General features: G+C 43.3%; 1 protein-coding gene across 1 annotated transcript in view; it reads right to left on the bottom strand.

Annotated features, from left to right (window-relative positions):
- The window catches only part of LOC146865519 (low-density lipoprotein receptor class A domain-containing protein 1-like), a 457847-nt gene that overhangs the window by 281796 nt on the left and 148536 nt on the right, over positions 1-27515 (bottom strand). The window contains exon 2 of the mRNA XM_085632335.1: positions 1425-1519. Within this exon, the coding sequence (XP_085488461.1) occupies positions 1425-1457 (33 nt within the window). The 5' untranslated portion in view covers positions 1458-1519. The remainder of the gene's footprint in view (positions 1-1424; positions 1520-27515) is intronic.

The raw sequence follows: 27515 nt of genomic DNA, 5'->3' as shown, positions 1-27515 counted from the left end.
TTGTGATTATCGTTATATTAGTGCTCTCTATGAGTCTAGTTTTACATGCTCAGTCCCTTTTTAATTGTTTTGTAGACATAAATTTCCCCTGATGAAGGGTTCTACCCGAAATGCATTGGGTTTGATGGACTATTGGGTTTGAACCATATTTCTTTGGAAGGACCCATTGGAAATTCCAAATCACTGTGGAATAAAAAACTTCACTTCCATTTCGAACTGTTGCACATTTATTACATCGAAGTGGATTAACCTCCTAGTTGCAGACCGGCTGTGCCATTGGGGGACGTTACCCGGTAGAGTAACACTTCTCACTCACAGTTACATAGTTAACACAAATATACAACCATTTTTTTTTAAATAGGAGAAATTTAAAGTGGAGAAACATGTTTTGCAAAAATGTTCATAATATCAAACATTGTTCTTCACTTTAATTTCTCCCTTTTAAAAAAAGACTCTATATGTCAGTTACAAATATGGCAGTGTCTACTGGTCACTAAAAGCAAGAGGCCTGCAATACTTTGAAATGGGAGAAAATTAAAATGAAGAGTTAACTTAATCATTTTAATTTTCTCCTATTTAAAAGCATTCAGAAACATAATTTTGTTCTCACACTCTACATTGATTTTACAAGGATTTCTATTTAACAGTTAAATACCTCAGTACTTCTTTACCTCTGTGACCCAGCCCAGGTCATAAATCTTACTGAGCACTGCTCATTATCAGGCCCTGCTATCTGCAGCCTAATGATAATAAAATAAACACAGCATTAGTTTAACTTTAAAAGGAATGTGTGGCCTTGTGCTTACTAAAACAAGGAACTCAAAGCTGTGAGTTATTCTGAAGGTGTCTGTGAGCTACTGGTAGCTCGTGGACGGCTGGTTGGAGACACCTCCATCAACCTCTCGAATCTGGCTGTGCGTCACACTCTACTGGTAACCTGTACTCGGACGATGTGTAGACGATCCACTGGTCAATGTTTAAACAAGAACTAATGGGGCTGAGGCCCCATGGTGATCCTGACCCCTGCATTTTCAACAAGCTTCAGCAGTTCTTGATAGGACTGCCTACACATCTGCTCTCCAGGAAGCCCCTAAAAACGGAACTTTTCAAATGAAAAAACCTGAACCCGTGAGATGTGGGCATTGAGCTCCCAGGCCCGGCTCTTAGAGCTTTGATTCAATGGCCAACCTCCCCACTTCAAGCCCTCCAGCATCACCATCCGTAACTGCCATCTCCACTCAAATACCCCTCATGATGCATTCCCCCAACTTCCACCACTATCCCGACTTATACTCAATCTGCCTCAACCATCGGACACCTTAATGCAATGTAGTCGATGTGTGGAAGAAGGTGATATGAATCACCGATAGGAGGCTGTGTTTGGTGCGGTATAAAATAGACACACAAAAAAACGAATAAATTACCTGAGAGTATGGGAAAACTCTGTTTGACCTCATCCTCCTCAGCTGATTTGACTCCACTGATCAACGGCTGCCTCGAAGATGCTGTGTGCGAAAGTCTAAAATATAAGAGGGAAAAAAATGTTTTTTTTTAATTTGCAGGAGCTTACTTCCTCATTGCAATACTCATTACCTCATTCCATGCCAAGAAAGCGGTTTTTGATAACTGGCCTTTTAAAAGAAATATAATGTAGCTGTAATACACACAACCACGTCTTTCTTGGACGACTACCTTCTAAATAATGACTGCACAGCGTGATTGTGGAATGAATGAGTCGCCATGCTTCTCTACAAACACAGAGGGCCGGGCTAACCAGTCATCCTGTCCTGTAAAGTGAGCTCTTGGTTACAAGCCATTAGCACAAAGGAAACCCAACAGGTACAAACATGCCAGGGATAGCGGGCACTGTGAGAGCAGAGCAGAGCAGAGAAGGGAAGAGGGGCGTACACAAGTCGCAATACTAGTTCACAAACGAAGAACACTCAAATTTATTCACTTGTATCGACAGCATTACAATCAACATTTTTCACTATTTTGAGAATACGTTGTAGTCAGTCAGTAGAAAAACTTTACTTGTTACTTTACTCTTCAGTAACATAAAAGCACATCAAAACATAAAGTCACATAAAAGAATAAACCGTCACATTAAGAAAACATGTAGAATAAAAACCTTAAAAACATTCATATAACATTTCATTTAGAGGGGTCCAGCCTCACACTTATCCTAATTTCTCAAATCTGCCATAAATAGGAGGCTTGGCACAGCAGAGAGACGGATTATTCAATTGTTGCAGGAATAATAAAGCTGATCTACACTGTCTTACATTAAATATTTAAAAAAGGGAGAGGACACGTTTCCTTTTAGGCAAATCACAGAAAGGACAGAAAAATACAATGTGCAGGTTCGTTTGGGGGGAAACACCATCACAGGGGCACAGTGGCGTCACTAGGGTTGGTGTCACCCGGTGCGGGTAACTCATGGTGTCACCCCCTCACGACTTACCGCATGGACCTCCTCCGCTCCGAGTCTGGCTTCCCCCTCATTTCAGGGCGTGCCTGGCGGTTTAACCAGATTTAACTGATGGATGCGTTTCTGCCAGGCAGCTCTCCACCATGGTGGAGTCATGTGACAATGACACCGTAGTTGAGCCTCCCACCCAGGCTTGGACATCGGGGGGAGGTGCTCCTACAAGCTATTCGAAATAAAGGTCTCAGTTCAATAGCACATAAATGCCCAATAAAGGGCAGCCAAATATAGCCCCCCGCCCCCCTTTCTGTACTCTGATGGGAGTGACAGAAGTAAATGGTCTGAAAAATGATAGCGCCACAGATTCACCCCTTGTGTCGTCTTCACATTTCAAATTACAGATGGTTGCCAGGTCACATGATAGTGAATTTTACAGCACATTTTTCATTACATATTCAAATTGTATCAACTTTCAAAGCACAGTAAATAGTAGATGATGACCTTAACCCCTTCAGTGCCCATGACGAGATAGTCTCGTCATGGAGCACGGTTGCGCTGTGCCCATGACGAGACTATCTCGTCATGAACCCCGCCCGCTAATTCAACGGCCAGCACAGGGCGGGGAAAGGGCGGGGCACTGAAGAGGTTAAAGAACATCAGGTTACCCACCCAGTCATATGTACCCATAGACATTCTTTCAGAGAGCACCAAAAATAGACACAAGTAGTGAATCAGAGAGAACAAAGTAAAAGTGAGACCAGCCCCCACATGGTGTGTAGTGAGCAAGGGCAGTGAGCAACCACTACTAGGGGGAGTTTGGGGGGTTAAAGTTCTCCCCCCCCAAGAAAATTTGGGAGACAGAAAGGCCAAAACAAGGCATTTTTCAGCACATTTTTCATTACTTATTAGATTGTATTAACTTTTAACGCATAGTAAATGATTACTTTATAGAGCACCAGGATACCCAGTCATAAATCAGACATTCCTACAGAGAACACTAAAAAAATGAAATGTCGAGCATGAAACATGAATTTAAATATAACCAATTTATTCTTCTACCACCCAAATCTGTGTAGACAGTGAGCGCCCAGTCGTGCCTCTGCAGACAGAGACCCCTGTGCCTGTTAACAACAGTGTGATATTAATCAGGTTGTACAGTGGGCTACCTGCTAGTCAACAGTTTATTGGAATTTATAATATCACAGGTATGGTACTTTGTACTGGTATGGTGTTCCCACTATCCGCAACACAATATATCAGTGGTCAAAGTGGGGAAAAAAAGTAGGGGGAACTGTGGGCGGAGAATCAGAGGGCGGGAATAACCCATGGATTGGATCAGTGGGCGGAGCCAGAGGTGTGGCCAGAATGCGCAAACATCCCAATTTTTTGTATTTGTTTGGTTTCACTGCCCAGTTTTATCAACCAATGAATACACATGATTATTTAAGGTTATAATGAGTTATTGACAGTAAAATGTATTCATAAAGTGGGATATACTTCTAATCACAGAATGTCCCCAAATACAATAAAAAGCACAAGCCATTTGTCTCCGAGCCATGGAGTTTCTGTCATCAGCACTTCTCTCTTTTCCACAACAGCAGTTCAAACATGAATGGCTAAAAATCCTAGTTTGCAAATGTTTTCTAAATAATAATGGCTCTGCCATATTTGCCTCATAATGCAAGACCTGCAGCATGATCTGACCATTTAAACTAATAAATTGTTTGTAGCTCAAACGTATCAAAAGTTAATAAAAATTTGACTTGTGTTGCTGCGGAGTAGATGACAGTTAATAGCTCACTGTTCTATGTTATGATTTTAACTTATAAACTGAAAGTAACAAAAGGATCTCTCTGACAAAAGCAGTAGCCCACTGGCCTATTTACATTATGTGCACTTTGTGATCTGCATGGTACATGTTCTTTGCAGCAGGTACATTAACCCTCTGAGCTACCTTTCCATGATTCAAATCTTCCATTAGACAAAATTCCGATCTCTCTCTACGAAGAACATTAATCACCAGAGTCATCATGACATTTTTATTGTTACTGAAAATTGCTGGAGGCTAGGAAGGAGGCAGCAAGCGCTTTTAAAACCATAACATACTTGCAAAAATGATGCCTCCACCTAAAGTCAGCACCTGGTGCGGACACACCGGTTGCACCGCCCTAGAGCTGGCCCTTCTCAAGGGTCCTGTGATCTCAGTGACAGGGTCACTGTTGTTCTAGGGTGTGCTGCTTCATAGGCCTGCCTCCAAGACTGGAGGTGAACTTCAGTATGAATAGTGGTGGACAAGCCTTGAAAGTTAACCTACACTTGTCATGCTAGGGTCCACCTGCTGGTGCTACAACACCGGGGCTTCTAATGTCTTGCGAAGCCTTCTATGGTCTAGCATGAGATAGTGCTCTCTTAGGAGAGTGGTCAGGCGGACTGGTTATTAAGGCTGAACCTGGTTCCCCAGTTCCAAATTCAGCAGCTCTGGCCATAGTGCCACATCCTCTCCCCCACTGAACACCATACTGTCCTACTGAGAAAAACTCACACTGCCTTCAACTACAACCCAATTGTTGCCAGCTATAAACACCTGGATGCGGCTCAATTTAAATTATGAACTGGGCAAGACTCTTTCATACCATAAAGAGGTGTCTGCCATCATGCGTCTAGTGGCAAAGCTGTTGACTTTGGAACCTGGGCTTGAATCCAGGCCAGGGGATTAGTTTCCCATTGGTGCAGTGGCACTGGCGACCAGGGGCCAGGGGGGCCTACCAAACCATGAATATTGCTCAAATTGGTAATTGAAACAGCATCCAGGTAGGCCATTTCCTTCCTTGTGTATGCTACATGACACGCTACCGATCCATACTCGAGTACTTAATCGGAACGTACGTAACATACCTTTATTAAAAAAACAAATGTGTTGGAAATGTAGGTAACTTCATTGTTTATTTAAAGGCTGCAAATATCCCCTTGGTAAATTTTAGACTGACACTCCAGTGCAAAACGATCCATAACAGGATTTGTAAAGTTTAAAAAATAAAAAATAAGCACATACATACATACAGCAGATCAGACTTCATTTATGAAAAATGCATACGGAAAAATGCACCGACCTCTGTGTTACTTTGAGGCTGCTGCACCATTATTACTCACCTGGAAGCTGGTGTCCTGCGCCAGCTGTTGGCCTCACGTCCAGGTAACCTCTGTGAGGCTGCCGAATGGAAACGACCATGTACCCTGCACCGAGACAGGACGCGAAAATAACTTAGTCATCAGCCGCCTGCACCCGGGCCTAGAGTCTCTACTCTAGCGACGACGCCACTGCCTAGAAAGGCGCGCAGACGGCGGAGGAGGAGACAGTGCGCACTGCGCACAGGCACCTCCTCCTCCTCCTGAAAGTTACGTTGGGTTGCGTTGCGTTGCTCTGCACGGCAAACAACGGCCCTTTGGTGTCACCCTGTGTGAGGGGTGTCACCCGGTGCGGTCCGCACCCCCCGCACCCCCATAGTGACGCCGCTGCAGGGGCACAGGGAAAGACCTGAGAGGGAATGCAAATTTGCGGGATAACCCACCACCAAAGGCAACAGATTGACCCTAAATCTGGTCAGAACAAACGGTACTGGACATTCTGAACCAGGCTCATATTGGAGTGCAAGACCTCCTGGAAAGATGTTGCGTTATAAGCAGCACAGGATGTCTTTAATCTCTCAATGTCCCATCCTTTCCTCTGTGCCTTTTATCTGGACAAGAGATTTTAGCTTGCCCTTCACAAACATTCTACAGGAATCAGGTTTATTAAAGAGATCCAGGTAGCCAATCTCTTCATAACATGTTTTTATGTATCCCAACCATGGAATCTCTAGGGCCTGAACTAAGGTCAATGTATCCCTAAGTATCAGCTTGTTGAAAGTCGTTTCCTCCTGTGACCGTATGGAATCCCAGAAAAAAAGAGGGGCCATCTTGTTCGTATCTGTGATATATGAATACTCTAGTTCAGAAAGACAAATAAAATTAGAGCAACTTGGGGGGACTGCTAAAAGTTTTTTCATAAATGCATTTTTTACACCCTTTGAATGCTCTGTATATTAGTCATGCCCCATGCCCCTGCGCCATAAGATGTCACTGCAAACCCATTTGCTCTCATAAACAGATAAGAGTGCCCTAACTGGCTTCACACTCCATTAATTAACTTCACCATATGAGCACACCTATTGAAACCCTGGGTAATCAGGAGTAGTTACTGTCAAACAGGACCCCCAGGTAGGAGAAGGAAGGAGCTTCACTCAGTTTCGTCCCTTCAGCGTAAAAAGATGATCTTTTCCTAGGTCTTACCCCACAGCTCATGACATTTGTCTTGGCGCCATTGACTCTCAGGTCCAGCCCCTACATAAAGGAGATATAGTCATCGATAAGGCCTTGCAGCCCTCTCCCTGTTCTAGCAATCAACACCTTGTCATCTGCGTAGAGGAAAACAGGGAGGGGGCACAATCCATTATAAGCCATATCTCTCACCCGTGTCTTTAGGGCTATCCCCACCCAGTTAATGTACATGGAAAACAGGAAGGAGGCTAAAACACACCGTCCTGACCCCCCTCTTGATGCTAAAGCTGCCCATACATTCACCATCTCCACCAATACGTGCACGAGCATTAGCGTCACTATACAATTCGCCGATGAAGGTAATGGTATCAACCTCCACCCTTAACTCCTCCTTAATTAACCACAATTCTGAGTGTGAAATGCATTCAAATCCTGCTGATAGGTCCATTAATGATAAAGAGATCGTACCTTTTTTAGCCACTGTGTACTTTCCAATTATTATACTCAGGTTCAAACATTGATGGACGATGCCCAACCCCTTTTTAAACCCTCATAGTGTAGCTACCAATATATTATTGGCAATTGCCCAGTCCTCCAACCTATGCAATAAAATATGCCCCATAACCTCTGCAATTGCATCCAAAAGTGAGATGGGCTGATAGTTTTGCATTAGGGCTTTATCACCTTTTTTATAGATTGGGATAATAATAGACGTTTTCCATGAACTAGGGGGGCAGTCAACCCAATTGCGTCGAAAACATTGGTGAGTAGGGGGCCCATAGCTCTTGCTGATCACAGAACAAATGGAAAGGCATCCCATCTGGCCCTGGCGCCTTCCCTTTACTGCTTTCGGCCAAAGCCCTTTTCACCACACTCAGATGAAATGACGGTGGATTTATCAGTTAATTATTAACCCCAGGGAGACATAGTACCCAGGGGGTAATCTGAAGGCCAGACTGTACGCCAGGGTTGGTCTGATATGGATATATAGCAGAGAAGTAGTCTATCCATACCTCTTCTGCTATATGTATATCTGTTGAGTGATTGTTAGAATCCCTGAAGTATTCGTTGTTGATCACTCTACAAAAACACCCACTGTCTTTAAGGGCACTTGCCTGTACCAGAGCCTGTCTTATTAGTGCCACATCTTTAGGCCTCTGCTGAATGATTTTGTGCTAATGGGTTCCAGCTTTGGTGCAGTTGGCATCAAACCAGGCCCTACATTGTTCCCTGGGTGCCTGAATGCTATGGCTTAGAGCCTGTTTTACATGTGAGGCTATAACCAAAAAAGTTATAATAATATTCGTGGCTTCTACCTCAGAGTCTAAGCATACATTAACCTCTGCCAGATAGCAGGAAGGAAAGCATGATCAGCTTTTTCCCATTTAATCGAATAGCCATTTTTGGTGGCCAAAGTTGGTTTGAAGCCTTTTTTCTGGGAATTCGGCTTCCTTCGTAAGCATATCCTAGCCTTCAGGAGTGTGTGGTCACTAGATCCAGATAAATTGTACTCAAAATCCCTCATGACAGTGTACAACCATTCGGATGCCATAATATATAATCAGTGGTGGAGAGATAATTGTTTCTAACAAACGGGAGCACTAAGCCCTCATCCTCATCTCTCTGTGTATTAAGCATGCTAAGGCTAAGCTTCATCATTAGATTATTCAGGGCTATACCATAACCATCATGTTTAAAATGAGCAAGGGCTTCCCAGTGTGTATCTACAATCCTGCAGATTGACTTAACGAGGAAAGGGCAGTATTGCACATTAAAATCTCCTACCCAAAGAATACTCAGGGGATTGTGATGCAAGGATAATACAGACTGAATCGCAAATCCACAGCTGCAACTAACTGGATTCTCTGATTGTCAAAACAATTATTGTAGAAGCTACCTGGGAGTAAGTCCCATGTATCAACCACCTTGCAAACCAAAAAGTGAAAGAAAAGTGATTTATTAATAAATTTCAGTATTTTCCAGGCAAGTGATTTTAAAATATAAGTCACTATACTCCCCCTTTGCCCTTGCCGCTGATGATGGTTGGGCTGGAGTATGAAATGCCATATAACCATCTATGGGATTAACCACTGTCTCCCAAGTTTCCTGAAGGCAGATGAGATGGACACCAGAAATCAACATATGCTAATCGGGTAAATCAATCTTAATCCTGAGCCCTGCTACATTCGGCGTAATGAGCCCATCCTCTGGGTGTTACAATTGTGGTTACCATCAATGCTTCCTACAGTATAGTCACCCTCTTGTGGGTTGTCTGGCTTAGAGTACTTCTTGGTGTCTAGGAGTGGTTCACCCAAGAACGTGGCAGCTAGATATTTACAGATATTCTGGTCATCCCTAGGAACTAAGCTACCCAAGTCAGTCTTGACAATCGAATTCAGAAAGACTCTCATACTTATTCTCCATCCTCCTGGCATGCAGTGAGCCATCATTTAAAACAACTTACCCCATGTCCCTTTTTGTTATTAACCAGGGTCCAAGAGTTCTGGGCAGCTACCACTGTTCCATGGGGTATGTAAAAGAAACCAAGTGGTACTACAGAAATGTTATTAGATGAAATTTCGTGGACGTACATGCGTGCAATACCTTCTAAGTAGGCCTGGGCAAAAATTTCGTTCCGTTCGCGGAAATTGCGATAATTTGACATTTTTGCGTTCCGCGGAGAGCGCGAAAATGTCAAAAATTCCGGTTTCCGCAGCTTGGCGATAATTTGTTTCTTGCTCGCGCTGTAAAATGATACATTCTCGCGCGCGCGCGATCGCCTTACCTGAATCCCTGCGTTCGCCGACAAGTTTTCTTGATCCGGTCGCGTTCTCCATGAGATGTTGTATTGTTTTTAGCCATTTGCGCTGTCTCGCGACAGTTCGCGCCCGCAGTGACGTCATGCGTCGCGCGATCACGTCTTTCTTCTCGCGATCATGCACCGCGAGAACAACTCAAAACAAGATGGCCGCGCCCGCAAGCAACCACATGGGTAAGTTGGCGACCCGCAACCATGCAGAAAATCTCGCGAACATGCCGGAAAAAAACTTCCGCATCTTCGCGATATTTCTGCTTGTTTGCGATAATTTTAAACATTCTCGCGATAATTTGCGAAGGTTAATTCCGCAAATTCCGCCCACCCCTACTTCTAAGCAAGTTCTGGATTGTGGAAATTCACTAGCATGCAGTCACCCTCAATAACCTTCGCTGCTCTGACCACCCAACCCACCCATCGACAATGATTATATTATGGTACAGTGTGTTCACCTGTTTCCGTCTAACCCTTGACCCTATCCATTGTACCAATTTAATTTTAATTTCTCCCCAAGATTCTACTTTGTCTGCAGATACTGGGGAACTCCTATCAGAGTGACAACATAGGGTACACATTCAGGTGGCAAGTCTAGGGTCTGTAGGGAAGGAACTCTACAGCCCTCTTCATTCTGTGTCCTGGGCACGTTACATAGTTGTTGACTACACTTTTATTTTGGGCAGAGTTGCCTTTGTGGTTCAAAACTGGGGGGCATATGTACAAGCGCCTATTGCCAAGGGAAGGTCCATTTTTGTGACGTTCCTTTGGCGATAGGGGCTTTGCCTTATTTACAAGGTAGCATTAAGCCACTTAATGTGGCTTAGTGCTGCCTTGTAAATAAGATCCCCTTTTATGCTATTTTTAGCGTGAAAGGGGTGGGCTGTGGGTGTTGTGGTGGGCGTTGCACCGCAACACCCATTGATTTTGACGCTGCCCCCTATTTACAAGGGCAGCGTAAATAGAAGGCAGCGCCAACATTTAGACCAGGGAAAACCTGGTCTTAACTTGGCGAAATGGGGAGAAATGTTTTAGTTCTCCTCCTTTTTGCTTTTTCCATGTGTGCTGCCTTGTACATTCTTCCTCTTATCTGGAGAGACCACGATGAATAATGTTTGATGATCTTTGTACTGGTCAGGCTGCTTCAAACTGACATCCACCTATCTCATCTAACCATGAAGCAAGCTTGTTGCCAACCAGGCTTGTGACCTGTTTAGTAGTAGTTGGGGAGTGTAGACTTTGGCGTTTAACCAGAGGACGGCTACCAAAATTCTAAAGTCTGTCTTTCACACGTTTGATTGACTTATAAATACGATTTCTTAAAAAACAAAAAACTTATGCTGACCTAAAGATAGATAAGTTGAAGGTGAAGTGGGCTAAGCAGCTTTGGTGTCATTCACACATGAAGGATTATCACCACGCCTTCCACCAACAGTTAATACAGTACACAAAACGATGCCACTACTAAAAAAAACATTTGCGGGGTGGGGGCTTCCATTATCCACGTGGCGAAATCTTCAAAAGCCATATTGTAAATTATATCTAAACTTTCTAACCCAGAAACCACTAAAATTATTACCCCCCTTTCCTAATCATTGTACGATAATCTTGCCTTGTTTTTCCCCAAAAGAATTAAGGAAAGTCACAAGAGTATCCTGCAAGACCTGTTATCTCTGTACTTTGAACTCAACAGGAACTAACTCTCCAACCTTCCCCGGATTTTCGAAGAAGAGGTGCTTTCATTACTTACCCCTTTTAAAAGCAACTTCCCCAGATGATATTTACTGAGTTGCACTCCGCAATCTTTAGCCCCTGCTGTAATTTGTCTGCTTATGGTCCTCCTCAATTTCCCTTTCACATCTAGCTTAGTACCCTATTGCTAGAAAGTGGCTGTTGTTAAGTCCTTGCTCAAAAAACCCAATATGCATTCATTCATATCAACTAGCTATAGAGCAATATATATTCTATCTTCTGTCACAAAAAGTGGTAAGACGCTGGCCAGGCTCCGGGAAGACCATCAGTTACTAGATATAAGGTAGATGGGTTTTAGACCTGGGCTAGGTACTGAGGCTGCTTTCGTTACGGGGTTGAATGATATGCAACTGGGATTGGCTACAGGGCTCCCTCATCATGCTAGACCTATCTGCTGCATTTGATACAGTGAGTTATGCTATCATAAGAGATGGGATTGAAGGGAAGCTTTGAAGAATGGTTTTCCTCATTTTTTAACATGTAGAACACAACCCTTAGCACTTCCTCATTTTCACTGAGAAACTCTCTCTGTTTAATGTTGAGTATCTGAGGGTGCAACATTCTCTCCATTGTGATTGACAACATAATCAGTGCCTTTGGCTTTAGAGCAACCTCCTATGCAGATGATGCCCAGCTTATTTTAAGGTTGGCCAATTCTGCTTGACAACTCAAGACATTACGAAAGAGTGTCTCAGCAGTTTTACGCTGGATGAACAGTAACTTCCTAAAATGTAAGCTTTTGAAAACAGAAGCATTGCTGTTGAGACACATTTCTTATTGGTCCCCTGCTCTTTGGCCATCTCGTATAGTGGGTTGTACCAATCTATGTGGAGCAGGTCAAAAGCCCTGATCAATACGGATCAAAGCATCTTCACTGAGGTGGATACAGTTATATCTTCCTATCAAATGCAGATCCTGAAGAAAAACCTGCCCTTGATTTCTGAACGCTTCAGAGCAGCTGTGGTCAAAGCTATGGTCATATGTAGGCTAGACTATGCTAACGTCTGCTATCTTGGTCTTCCTAATATCTCCATCCAAGTATTACAATAGGTGCAAAATACAGCTGTGAGGCTTCTAGATAGCTGTAGAACATTTGACAGAGTTTGGAGGCTGGCTTCTCATCTCCAAGGAAATTCTGTTTGAGGCCTTATGTTTTTGTCGCAAAGCATTTCATTTGGTGGCACACTTCTTTCTACAGATCATACTATCCAGATATGTCCCTGAGCGATCACTTTCTTCTGAGTTTTTGTTTCTATTGACAATTCCTCAGTTATTAAGCTCCAGACTGGGAACGGGGAGTTTCTTTACTTTAAATAGGCCCTCTCTTTGGAATGCCTTCCCGCGATTCCTGACTGTGAAAATGTAGAGAAGACACTGAAATCCCACTTATTCTGCTGATTTGTGTACTGCAATTAGTAGTTGTGATTTGGCCCCACGATGCCTATTGGTGATACTACTGCACTTCACAAACACATTTATTCATTCATTCTTTCTTTCATTCGGGCGTTCACCATATAACGTAGGGAGTATTATCATACTCTCCTTCAACTGTTCCAAAAAATCTGCCACATACTGGGTATACTGGTTCTAATGAGTTAGTTAATTATTCAAAGGACACAGGATCCCAAATGTGAGGGAATGAAACAAACCGGTTGAAAACAAATCCATGGTTCACTCCATATCTATATGATAATCTCTCTATGAGCACATCCAAGTTGGACATCCAAACCTGCACCCAAATATCATCCTCTTAGACAATGATCAAGAAGAGCAGAGAGCAATGTGTTATTAAGAGTGCCAAGCTTTTTCCAAAGTAAAGTTTAAATACACATATTAAGCAGTCAACAAATGCATGAGGCGTGTGACCAGCTGTGATGGTGTGCTTCATTCTCACGGTCCAGAGGACATGTGTGCCATCATTGAGACACTACCACAGTAGATTACAGGATATGTGATAGACCACCGGCGCCTACCAGCTATTACACAATTGCTGTAAAAGTGACAGACTCTCCATTTTTGCTTTTTGCACCCTGACCATGACTCACGTTTTAGGGCCTCATTACAATGTCGGGCGGAAACTCTCCGCCCGACAGTCGGAATTTCCAAGACTGCGTCGGAACTCTTCCGACTGACTCGGTCGGTTTACAAATTCCGTCCAACCAATTGTGATATTCACAGTCAGATTGTAAACCACGTGTCGTGTGGGAACCGCATCGTTCAGCTCTATGGACAGCGTTTCCGACTGACCGATTATGATGTCTATTTCCAACAGCCTTTCCGAGTTGGCCTCTCTGACAAAAAGTGACTTTGGGGGCCCTTAGCAGAGCCCCCTTCATCCTAAGGCCGAGGGGATACCTAAGGGACCCCCTGTGAAACCCTGCACTGAGTGGCTGGCACAGTGGGGTGCCTGCCACAGGGTGCAGGGTTATACACACACACACACCATTTCCCATAGGAGCCTGTTTTGTCGGTCGGAACACAGGCTCCCATAGGGAGCAATGGGGAAACAACCTTTACAACGCAGTCATTACATCGCTCTACCTTTACAACGCAGTCATTACATCGCAACATCCTTTACATCGCATGTCATTACAACGCAGCCATTACATCGCATGTCACTACAACGCATGTCATTACAACGCATATCACTACAACGCAGGCATTACATCGCAAGTCATTACAACGCATACCATTACAACGCATAGTACCCTTACACTATCCAACACTTAAAAATACTTCTGAAACTAACAGTGGAACCTTCTTACTAGCAGCACCTATCACTCCCAAATTCATATCCCTTTTATGTTTTTTTATTTTACGGGTGTGTGTGCACACCGATCAGCACCCACTGTCACAATGCTCGTTCCCGCAGGAACTTAATCAGATAAACCAAAAGAGCAGGTCCACCACACAATAGCAAAGCCACTCAAATGGGACAATTATACAGTCCAACTCCAATATGCAGACCGGTATATTCAACCTCTGGTGCAAAATCTACCAGCGTACATAAAAGATACGAAGGACATCCTAGGGAAATTTGAGGGTTTCACATGCTCTAATGTTTGTTACCTTGGACGTAACAAGCCTGTACACCTGCATCAAAAAGGAGTTTAGGGTGAAGGCCTTACAATTCTTCTTGGGACAAAGAGCTGCGGATCATCTCCTTCATAATGAGATACTATTGGAGATGACAGACATCATCCTATCAAAAAACAATTTTCTTCATGATTCCAACTGGTACCATCAAATCCAGAGCACTGCCATGGGCTTCAGGTTTGCTCCCGCTTACGCTGGGCTCTTTATGGGCTGGTTTGAGCGGGGGCATGCCTGGGGTACACATGCGGCAGCTTGGATGGAACATGTAATTTTCTGGGGCAGGTACATTGATGATGTTATTATACTATGGGATGGACCTGCCCCAGAGCTTATGTTGTATTATGCCTATCTTACCGATAATCCGTTTAATGTCAGGTTTACCATCAACTATAGCTCGGAAAAAATTGAGTTTCTGGATGTGACCTTTTTTATACAGGACAATCATATCCATAGCCATACCCATAGGAAGACCACAGCCTGCAATAGTACTTTACATTTCCAGAGCTCACATCCACAGCATGTAATTACGAATATCCCTTATGGAGAAATGATTCGCATGTGGTGGAATTATAGCACGGAGGAGGATTTCGCATCTAACCTTAGGGAGACGGAAAGGCTCTTTCTGGAGAGAGGATATCCTAAAAACATCTTAAGTAATGCACAGAGAAAAGTAAAGAAGATATCCAGAACAACTACTTTAGCTGTGAAACAGAATGCGATGTCCAAAAAAGCTCCAGTCTCGTTCAATACACAGTTCAATGAACGTAGCAGTAGGGTATACAATGTCCTCAGAAAGCATTCGCACCTATTGATGGAGATACCAAGTCTAAAAAACATATTGGATAAGAAACCTAAAGTGACATACAGAAGAGGACAAAATTTATGAGACATGTTATGTCCTAGTTATGTCACAACCCTAAAAAAACAAACTTGGCTTGCCCCGACTGCGACAGGGTTCTATACATGTAGAGAGTGCAATGTTTGTAGAATAGGTAGGAATAAGACCAAAGAATTTTGCTTTAATACCAAACGCAAATACACAATAGAACATCTAATAAATTGCAACTCCAAGTACATAGTATATATATTAGGTTGCCCATGTAATAAAATCTATGTGGGCAGCACTAAAAGACCCCTTTAAATAAGAATTCAGGAACATGTACGAGCGTGCCGAAATGGCGATTTGAGATATCCTCTTACCTTTCAAATGCAGGAAAATCATACAAGCAAGGAGAACTTCTGGTTCATGGGGATAGACCATGTCCCAGCCCACCCTAGGGGTGGAAACAGGGAACTAGCCTTAAGAAAGAAGGAAGCAGGCTGGATATGTAGATTACGGAGTGTGGAACTGGGACATAACAGTGATAATGAAATGCACTATTTTCTGTAAGATATTGATTCTGATACCATCTGCTGATTCTGTTCTAATATAATCAGTTCCCTAATCCTTGCATTTGTACTGATGACTATTTGTACATTGTCTGTCCTGCATGATCTTTTTTCATTTGACTCTCTTCTATGCCTTTACCCTCAAGCTGAGATTCAAGATATAGCTATTTAAGATAACAACATGGGTTAGGGCCTGTATTTACCTCTTCCTGGCATACATTTGCCTAAGGATGGAGGATGGGGAATTAATGGTCATATCGATTAATATTCCCATATACTCCTGCTATGGATAAGGGATGTACATTCATGTTTTCTCAGTATGAGGCTTGAAAACATTGTATACTATCATTGAAAGGACTGGTAGTATGTTGTGCGCTATAATTACGCAGCACATACACGGTAAGTACGGCGGACTTTAGATTGTGCAACATCACAACTTTCTTGCTCAAGCCCTTTTGAAAGCTGGGAGACACATACTGAGGTTTAACATCGAGACCAAGCCAAGATGGCCACCGCATAATCTAGATATTAGTATGTCTTGATTATATATGAGGCACAATTTATAATAATTATGTTGTCTCGAGCTATATATTAATACATATTTCTAGTACGTTTATATGATGCAGATGGTTATTTTTGGTTTGGCCCTTATTTTACCATGGGTGAGACTTAATCGAGGTTCTGAGTCGATGGGAAATACTCGAACTAAGAAATAAATTGTGCATATGTCTGGTCACTCTAAAAACATGAGCAAATACCTATTTTCCATGTTTAATCGAGAGCTCTCATTTATTTATCCATTCTGAATTCCCCTACTTTAAGATTAATGTTGGGCGAAACTTCTACATTACAAGATGGCCGCCATGCGCCCAGTGCTTATCACGTGATTTTAGATGGGCGTCTTGATTCTGCCCGACACAGGTGTTTCAAATCCGAGTAGATGCTCGGCGTTATATAAACGGGATCTTAACAAAAATGGGGTTATCGTACCGGAGGAAACTTTGCGGTTATACCCTCTCGCCGATCGTGACCAGCATATTACGGTGAGCGTGTCCCCAGTGTGGTAAATATTGGGATCATGGACTGCTATTAACTTGGATTTGGTGGGGTATACTTCCCTGTGGGCGTACGGAGTGTGGTAAAATATTGGGATCATTGATTGTCGTTAACTTGGATTCGGTGGGGTATATTCCCTTGTGGGCGTACGGATTCTGCCCGACATAGGTGCTTTAAATCCGAGTAGATGCTCGGCGCCATATAAACGGGATCATAATATAAGTGGGGATATCGTACCTTAGGAAATTTTGTCGTTATATCTTTTGACCGACCGTGACCAGCATATCACGGTGACTGTGTCCCCAGGGTGGCAAATATTGGGTTCTCTGACTGTTATTAATTTGGGTTCGGTGGGGTTTATTCCCTGGTTATTCCTTGCCATCATACCATCCGGGGTTCTTAACATATTGTGATCTATATGTGCTTGCACACACCGTGAACTACACTCAACTTAGCTGAGATCGGTTTGCGCTTAATCGGAACTTGACTTGCTCTTTATCTCATTGCAGGTCCGGCTACAATCGATCAAATATATTTACATATCGGTCGTTTAAACCTATTACAACGCATCGAGATCCCGTACATATTTAATCTAGGGAAGGTATGTTGAATTGGACCTATCAACTGGGCACCTTCTTCCTAAAAGTCTATAAGTAGACCTATGCATCTGTACTTGTACCCTAATATAATGAAGTTCCCACTTTATCCATAACATGGCCTGTCTCCCTCACGTAGAAAAATTGGAGGGGGCGAACTTAAAGATAATACAAATACTCGGAGGTGATGGTCCCGTTTCTATCATTTGAAGGATCAATGGGATGTCGAAGGGAGCAATCTCAGATTAAATCTTTATTTCTTGTGTCTTAATTGAGAATTATAAAGATACCTCTTGCACAACTGCTAATATATAAAGTTGCTTCATATTGTAGATATCCTTAGATGGAACAATGTCGTAGAGAACACCTTTTCTCTCACAACTTCTGTCAATCACGAAGCAACCTCTGATCTTGTTATATATTGGTAGGTTTAATTCTCACCTACTTGCCTCACATTGTGTTTTGATATAAACTGGAGGAACTGTGAATCTGCTAAATATAAATATAATTGCCGTATGAAAGGTTTAGATATAAAAATAGAGTATTAGGCACTCTCTCTCTTACAATTTTCCCCTTCCTTCCCTTTTTTCTTCTCGATTTCTTTCTCTGTTACGAACGCAATTGGATATATTGGAAACATAAAATGTTACATTGAAGAGCTTATTTCCTTTTTGTGGCCCTCAAAGCGCTATTGGACCTTATGGAATTTATAAAATATCTAATCTATGTGTTTTTAGATAAATTGGAAATATAATAGTTATGAGAAGTGTTTGTCTTTTTGTAGGTTTCTGTGTATTGGTGCTATATAATCAAAGAACAAAGTTTGAGAACGTTAAGATCTAATATATCACATTTGAGTGATGACTCTTCTTATTTATTTTTAGAAAAACTAAAAAAAGACACAAAAAAATTGTCTTTTTCCTCTGTATGAACCTTTGTGATAATTATTGTCTGATGTTTTTTAATTGTTGTAAGTATATTTATACATGTATGTCTATGTATATTTAACAGCCCTGAAGAAGTCCGCTCTCAGAACGAAAGGCGTCGGCTGTGTCGTATTGCAATGTTCAATGTTATATGAACACGGAATAAAGAGATAAAATCAAGGAACTTTTATCCGTCTATTGATTGGAGTTGGACTGTATAATTGTCCCATTTGATTGGCTTTACTATTGTGTGGTACACCTGTCCTTTTGGTTTAACTATCCGACACTTACCCTTCTGTTGCACTCACTGGAGTTAGAATAGTAATTTTTACCCCTACACTATCCAACACTTACCCTACCGTTGCACTCACTGGAGTAAGAATAGTAATTTTTTATCCCTACACTATCCAACACTTACCCTACTGTTGCACTCACTAGAGTTAGAATAGTAATTATTACCCCTACACTATCCAACACTTACCTTAAATGCAATGTGATGCTAAGCGTTGTAATGGTATGCGTTGTAATGGTATAATGTGATGTAATGGAATGCGTTGTAAAGGTGGTTTCTACAAATGCGATGTAATGGCATGCGATGTAAAAGAATGCGTTGTAAAGGATGTTGCGATGTAAAAACTGCGTTGTAAAGGCATGCATTGTAAATGTATGTGTTGTAACGTCATACATGCTGAACAATGGGACTCCGACTGAACAGTGTTCGGTTGCATTGTAATCAGTCAGGCGAAACCGCCAACCGCGAGTCAGTCGGTTCCCGAATCCGAGACAGTGTCGGGCTGAAACTTTCTGCCCAACATCGTAATGAGGCCCTCTGCGGAGTGGGGAGTGGGCGGGCTAGGGAGGGAGGGGATTGTTTCATGAAGTTCGCTTGCTGCATGGAATGTAGTTGTCTCTTATTGTCGATTTATATTGTCAGATCACTTACTTTAATGTTAACGACGCCATTGGAGATCATTGTCCTCGATTTCATCGTTTACGAAATGCTGCCCATTGCCACTATTAGTCATATCTGTAATGTTATTCATATAAAAGTAAAAGACTGTCACTGTTGACTGACTGATACATTTCAAATTTGCTACAGTCATCAATAAAGTTTGTTAAAAAAAAAAAATGAGGCCCTCTGTGTGTGCTGCTATAAAATTATTCCTAAAGTACCTTTTCATGGAACATTGAAGGTCATGGAACGATGCCATTTGGTGCTAAATTAATCTCTATGTTACACCAATACTTGATTGGGGTCCAATCAAAAACTGGAAATATTCCTTGAGTCTCAAGGGTGTCATTCCAAAAGTGTTTTTCTTGTACCACTGTGACATCTGGCGTCTCTAAATTCATTAATTTGCCATTGCCATTCTCCTTCTCTTGCAAGACTCCATATCCTCTGGCTTCTACATACACTCACACATCTCAGAAATTGGCACAGTAGTATAAATCGGCCAGCGGATATTTCATTTGTGGACACTGATGCAAGTGCAATGATCAGACTCTTCGCAAGTGTTCCATACAGTGCATGAAAAGTAAGAATATGGTTGAGAGTCTCATGCGAGGGTTTCCATCAAGTATGAATTTGTTGATGAACAAATGTGTTTGGCAAATATAATAACCGGAATTACTTCCCAGTATGCTTAGCGACCAGGGCTAAACATTCTTGGGTGTGTGTGTGCGTCAGTGTCCTAGTACACAAACACTTTTTAAACACATTACCTCTGTTCTAGAAGAGAGAAATCAATCTCTGTCAAAACTAGACGAGTTGGAACAAATGTATACCCACCATCTGTTTATGCAGGATTAAGCATTCTCTGTTCTACTCCCTCAGCCTGTCTCTGGTATTCATGTTGTGTTATGGGCCACGAGAAGACAAACACAATCGTCTCTCACTCTGACCTGTTTATCTTCTTGCACAGGCCAACAAATATTTTCCTGATCATTTAAATGACTACGGCACACAAAGCTGTGTTATTAAAATAGACATTATTTCACAAGTAAGAACCAATTTACTATTTAAAATTATCAGGAATTCTCCCGTTGGCAACTTATCCTTACACTCGAAAAATTGGTTGTGAACCAGTAGATTGATTTTGAAATACGAATCAAGAGGACCATGATTCGGCTGCTCATCAAATGTATATGCAGCAGAGTGGGTATGTCAGTGTGCCTAGACTGTAAAACCCAGGACCACTTCAAGAGATTACTGTTACGGATGTGTCAGCAGTGGTTTTCATGACACACCCTTGCATCCGGACTTGACCTCCACATTCAACCCCTGGGTTCTTATGCCACCATTTTGAATCCGTCATCAAAGCGAGTTCAAAACACTTCTGTTTTCAAACACAATATTTGAAACTCGAAAACTATGTAATAAAGAATGACCACCCCATCTTTCAGCACACATTACAGAGCTCTGCTTTTTTTAGGGGGCGAGTCCTTGTTTTTCATGAAGCACTGATCCAGTAACAGAGGTATTCACATTCATATTGTACATAGAACAAATACAATAAATAAACCTATTTCAGAGAAAATTGCCATCCACCCTCGGGTCGCATGAGACATTCATTGGAAGTCTCCAACACCAAACTCGGTTATGTTTTTGTACATTACTTTTTTTTAAATAAAACATTTTGCTAATTGTTCACAATTCACAATTTATTTTATTTATTATGATTTGGAACTCCGAAGAGTTCCACATGAAAACATATATCCAGTTTATCAATTTACCCATCACTTAAAAGGTGAAAATTCTAATTTCATATAAAGGGCAGTTCGACAGTACATGATAATTACACAAAGTGGAACAGTATAAACAAAAAATCATTTCAAGATTTGTTCAAATGCAAAGATTTCGGGGCTAAACAGGTCAAATTAAGCACTTACGTTTTTAGACGACTTCAACTGTGCATTTGCTAAAATACGTTTATAAAGAGATTGCTATAAAATTCTAAAAAAAAACGTAATATATATGCAATAAGTAGCAGCAACAAAGAAAAAGAGTAAAGTACAAATGCTCAAGTATCTCAGGATAGTAAATGATCGGTTGTGCAAACAGCATTCATAGCAGTGTATGGGGAGGCAAAAGTACAAATACAGATTATTATAAAATTCTAAGAATCCATACTATATATACAATAACTGGCAGCAGACCCTGCTTAACACAGAGAAAACAAATAAAGTGTAAATGCTCAAGTATCAACATCTTAGGATAATAAATAATCAGTTGTGAAAAACGCCAATCGTAGCAGCATATGAGGGGACGAAAGTTCAGATACAGAGCGTCAGCTTCAAAAGACCTTGTTAGAATGCGACCATAGCGTAGATAGAAACAAGCATAAACAGTACAATACAATTTTTGTGGTTACAGCCTGCCAAATACTACCCAAGAATAGTCATTAAAAATCCATTAAGTACAATACTAATGGTGCCCATCCAGCCTATTGAAAATAAGTGGGGCAACCGAGCACTTCTCTAAAATATATTCAAGAATTGTTTAAAAAAGCTAAAGATTTTAAAACGAACAATTTCAGAGGGAGGGGCCAAAAGATACTTACGTGCCTCCTCAGCTGTGACGATATTGTACTTTACGAAAAAAGGTCTCATATATATACGTCGTAATGGTTGTAATACAGGACAGACAAATAAAACATAATTTAAGTCCTGTACACATATGTCGCATAAGTGACAAAGTCTTTCCTGCTTTGGGGGGCCCTCCCAAGCGCCTGTTACAATTCTTAAAGGGAGTAAATTCAGTTGGAGTAACAAGATTACTCTACGTACTCCGTGTTGAAGATTCCATAAGATGTAGGGTTGTGGTTTTGTGTAAATACTGCTCCCCACTGTGAGATCATTATTTGGACGCTGTGCACACAATGCTGAATCTCTTTTTTGGGATATACCATAGATTGTTTTTTTAATTCTGATTTTCAAGACTTGTTTGGGAAGAGCACCTGAACAGACACTTTTGAGATCAAATAACTTTACCGCTTTCTGGTAATTCCTAAAAAGGACCCTCTTTCCCTTCAAGTTATTAAAAATGTCTTCTTCGTAGAGAGTTCTCAAGACTGTTCAATAATGTATTAACCCATCTTAGGCACGCAGCTATTGAGAACACATAAGTGATGAGTAACCCAAAATCAAGCCGAATCGCTGCTATGGGCGCGGCACGATTTAAATTACATATTTAGTGCCAAATACGCCCCTCAACCTTCTCAAAGTTTTCCCAGTACTGTTCGTCTATAGTTTCATAGGCATAACTCAACGCTGATGGTATTCTGATTTTGTAAACAGATAAAACATGCGCAAAATGCCTTTTCCCGCAGTGTTTATAAAGTCTACTAATTGCGGAGGCCTGTGAAACTGCCTTGCTTCTGCTTTGATCAACATGATCACTACTAGAACACGTACTTGAGAAAATTCGACCTAAGTATGGATACAATTTAACAACAGCTAGAATATCCTTCCCCAGAAACCACTGCATTTGATTCCTGACTCGACATCCCCGGTGTCTAAAAATCATAATTTTACTTTTTAAAATATTTCTATTTAAAAAATGTTCTTCTGAATAATGTGCTACCTCAGTGAGACGTCTTTGGAGTCCAATAGGAGTTAGATCTAATAGAATGGCGTCATCCGCATAAAGCAGGCAACTTAGCTTCATGGTTCCTAATTATGGGGGATCCCCTTTACAAGACCCTACCCTGCTCGGCAAATCATTGATTTAGAGGGAAAATAGGAGAGGGGCCAATAAGCACCCTTGCTTTAGCCCATTCTGGGTCTGTATTTTTCTTGACAAACCCTGAGTTGCATCCAATAGGACCTGGGTCCAAGTAGAGGAATGTAATGCGATAATTAATCTAAGGAGATTCACTGGTATTCCCATAATGGTCAATTTTACGCTCTGAAGGGGGGCCCTCATTGCTACCCATCGCAGGCGTACTCGCTGGTGGTGTGCAGGTCACTGGCCTAGTTGTCAGCATGTCACAGCCACTCCCTGAGGGCAGGTTTGCATGCTCACCACACCCATCCGGCGCAAGCATCATAGGCCATGTGACTCTACCAACATAAGGGGCAGACGACATCACATTCTCCACTGACCGTGGTGACTGGATGACGGACGCCACGGTTCCCAATCATAAAGGGCACAAGAGTTTTGTTGCACACAGGGTTAGTGGGATCCCAGGCCTGCGTACGGCATGGGCCGACCACCATGTGGCATTGACTGGGGTTGCACAGGGTTAGTGGCAACCCAGGCCTGCGTACGGCATGGGCTGACCACCACGTGGTGCTGACTGGGGTTGCACAGGGTTAGTCGTGGCAGGCATAGGCACCCCACCACGGGACGGTGACTTTGGGTGCACTGCATCAGTGGCACCTTAAGCTGCTGACCGGGTGGGTACCCTGCGATAATGCCCATCCCGGCGGTCCGGGCAACTCAGGTTTCGTGTGCCCTGCTGGACCACAGTGTAGGCCAGAGCCAGCGGGCAGCGCGGGCCTACCGCCATGTGGCCTCGTGTGAGAAGTTGGCCTGGTATATGCTGTTCACTAGTTAAAGTGGACACCTTGCACCAGTACAATTCGACTCTTACGGTAGATAGGTTTAAGACAACCTATCAAGAAAGCTATCCTAGTGGGTGGTGCTGCAGATAAAAGATAAACAGAGTTGTGTACAAGTGGTGCTTTCAGATATGTAAAAAGATATTTGTATTGTCAAGATGTAAGTGTGTCTAGATCATGTGAATTACTGACGCCCAATGTTCTTAATAAAAATTTATATAAAAAAAAAAAAGAAAGCTATCCTAGTGGTAGCTGTGGAGAGCAGCCTTCAGGCTAAGTCTTTAGAGCAATGTAAAGAAGCTTGTTGTACCTTATAATCTCTTGAATCACTAAATGAAAGGACACCACACAGGTATATATATCAAATATATATATATTTATTACTAACAACTCTCTGCTAATCTCTTTATGCACAAATCAACATTTCACAATAAGTTAAGCACAAATATGGCTGGGGCCCTAGGGGCGTACCAGACCATATACTAAAAAAGAGACTTAGAGATAACGGCTTGCGAGGGGACAAGGCCTAGGGCCTTCAGAAGCGCTGGGGCCTCAAGAAACCACCCAAGGCAGGTAAGTTAAGGACCCACGGGAGACGCATGCAGTGTGAGAACACAGCCGTGAATCCCTATTGACTTCAATGGAGCAAGTCACGATTGGAAATTAAGAGTTTTAGGATACTTCGGGAGAGTCTACAAGCAAGTCACTTACAGGGTAAGTAGTTCTAGAGCCAACACCCACTGGAGCACCGTAGTGCTGGAGTTACCTCACCTAAGGAAGCCAGGTGCATAGGTGTCTTTTGGTGTCGGGTCGCGGCGTTGTTTTCAATGGGAGCCAAAGAAGACTTGCTGCTTGTGAAGACAGGAGAAGTGTCCGGTGGAATCCAAGCCTGGATTCAGAAGAAGGAAGACCTGAAAGCAGAGGGGACAGTGTTCAAAGTCACTTGGCAGTGACCTGGGGTAAGGAAGATGGATGCCCACAATCGTCGGGTGATTTCAGGTGATCCACGGGTGTCTTGATTATTCAGCCACGAGGTCCAGGAGGCGTCGATGATGACCAGGATCTGGATTCGGTGTGTCCCACAAAGTTTGCAGCTTACTGCGGTGTCGGTGACCAGATTGGAGCCAACAAGCCTTAGTAACAGCAAGTCTCATGGAAAGGATAAAAAGTGAACGGTGCAAACCAGCAAGGTCTGAGGGACTCACCCAGCAAGGGTAAGTCAGGGCAGGCCTGGAGCAATCAGGGGAGCCCTTAGGAACTGTAGAAAAGTCTTCTGGCGACCCACAAGCCAACCGGCAGGGGATCACAAAGACGCCTTGGGAGGATTCACTCAACAGGGGCCTGCGGTCACTCGGGACGGGGTAGGCCTCTGATCTTCGGAGGGATTCCTGCTGGAGGCTTGGACCACACGTGGTCCAATGCACAAGTTCATGGAACGTCATGAAGGGGTTGCCCTCGAAAATAGTGCACGGTACCCAGGGATTGTGGTTCCTCGTCACTCGTGGGGTCCACTTGCCTCAGCATCACTGGGGACTCACGATGGCCTTGGAGAAGTCAGGAAATCCTCTTCCTGGGCTGCAGGGACTTCAGACTCCATTGGGAGCGGGAAAGTTTGCAACCGTTGATTGCAAGATTTGGTGCCTGCCAAGCAGGGGAGTCTTCCAGAGGTAATGGAACATCGAAGGTCCTGGATTCTTCTTCAGAGCATCGTCCAGGGATATCTAGTTTGCAATGGCAAGGGTTCCCTAACTTATACTGAAAGGAAGGGAGGGACTAGCTCTATGACCCCGCCTACGGGAGGGTCAGGGGAGTGGGTGGCTACACCCACTTCCCTTTGTCCAGTTTCGCACCAGAGCAGGGGCAAATAGCCCCTGAGCTGGTTTGAACTGGTGTATGCACAGAGGAGCCTACTTCTCCCCCAGTGCAGGACTTCAAAGCACTCTAGGAGTGCACCCACCCAGCCCCAATACACTAAACCCTGTCTGGGAGGTGGTCACACCTGCCTGTGACAGGATACCTATTGTTGGGCCTCCTCCACTGCGAGTTTCGGTCATCAGCAGGAGGGCAGCCCAGTGTCTGTGACTGGTGGCATCCATTTTGTGATGCCAGGGCTCTTCAGGATTCTACCTTGTTTCCACAGTAGGTACATGGCTATCCCTCTAGAAGAGTGGGATCAAACTCCCACACTGGTGTGGGGGTATGATTCCAAAGCGTTTGACACCAAACACGACATGTTTTGATGCAGCCATTCCAAAGTTAGCATTTACCTCGAGGTTACAATGCATTTAAGAGTATATGGTTTGACCGCATTCCCCATCAGCCCCAGAGAATGGACTCTGAGAGATGCAGAGGGGCCCTGCTCAGGCAGAGGCACCCCTCACATGGAAACCAAACACCCTGCCCTCAGGATTGATAGGGCCTGCCTTAGGGGTGACTGATAGGTTTAAATGTGTGTGCAGGGAGAGGTATAGTGAACCTATATCTCAGTGAGGAGTGCTAAAACTACCTCACCCAGGCTGCAGTAGCAGGCCTGTGGTGTCAGATTTAGTCTGCTTCCCAGGGGTGGCATAATACATGCTTCAGCCCCTGGTAGTCCTGTGAAGTACCTATGCCTTTGGTACCTAAGGTACCATATACTAGGGACTCATAAGGCACCACAGTATCCAATCACTAGTGCACCTAATATGCACTCCATGTTGTTTAGAGAGAACAGAGAGGCTGGGGCCCTGATTAGCAGGGTCCCAGCCAGACTATAGCCAGAAACGAGTGTAAACATCAGAAAAAAAGTGGGGGCAACATAAGAGGCAGAACCTACTCTCCTACACCTCGCTTCCGGGTCACAGACTTAGTGGCACCCATTGGGCTGATCGGGTGTACAAAAGACACACAATTGATATACGTAATGCTGAACAAATCAAAACTGAGCGGGTGTGCAGCCTGCGATGTTGCCGGGTGCACTGGTATGTCCTCAACCATGGAGTATTCAAGAACCAGCAACACACGTGAGACCTGGTGGCCTGCAGAGCATGGCGGAATGGTGTGGAGGGTGCCATGTCCGCAGGCCCCCAGGCTTGTGGCTTGCAGCGGCACGTGGTGGGACATCCAGTCTACACGCCGGTGGCAGAAGGTGAGCAGTGAGGCCTGGGTGTGCATGGGCGGGCATGCTACGTAGGCGGCGGGTGCCTTTGTGATGCATCTGCCTGGGTGTGCATGGGTGGGCAGGCGTTGTTGTCTTGTGCGAGTGAGTGTACTGTGCCAGTCATGTATCTGGACTCTGTTTCAGATGACGGCTCTGACTCATATGTGTGACCTAATGGACTGCACTACATGCTGGCAAGTGGTTGGAAACAAACTGGTGGCAGCAGTTGAGCTGTGTGGCTTGGGTGCGCAGGGTCATCTGTCTCTCGTCTCCCTCTCTCTCTCTCTCTCCTCTCTCTCTCTCTCTCTCTCTCCCACTCTTCTTCTCTCTCTCTCTCTCCCTCTCTTCTTCTCTCTCTCTCTCTCCACCTTCTTCTCTCTCGCTCTCCCCCTACTTCTTCGCTCTCTCTCTCCCCCTCTCTTCTTCTCTCTCTCTCCCCCTCTTT

Source organism: Triturus cristatus, chromosome 2_1, assembly GCF_964204655.1.
Source record: "Triturus cristatus chromosome 2_1, aTriCri1.1, whole genome shotgun sequence".
Taxonomy (NCBI): Eukaryota; Metazoa; Chordata; class Amphibia; order Caudata; family Salamandridae; genus Triturus; species Triturus cristatus.
Note: the sequence above shows the minus strand (reverse complement) of the source record. Positions and strands in the feature narration are given on the sequence as shown.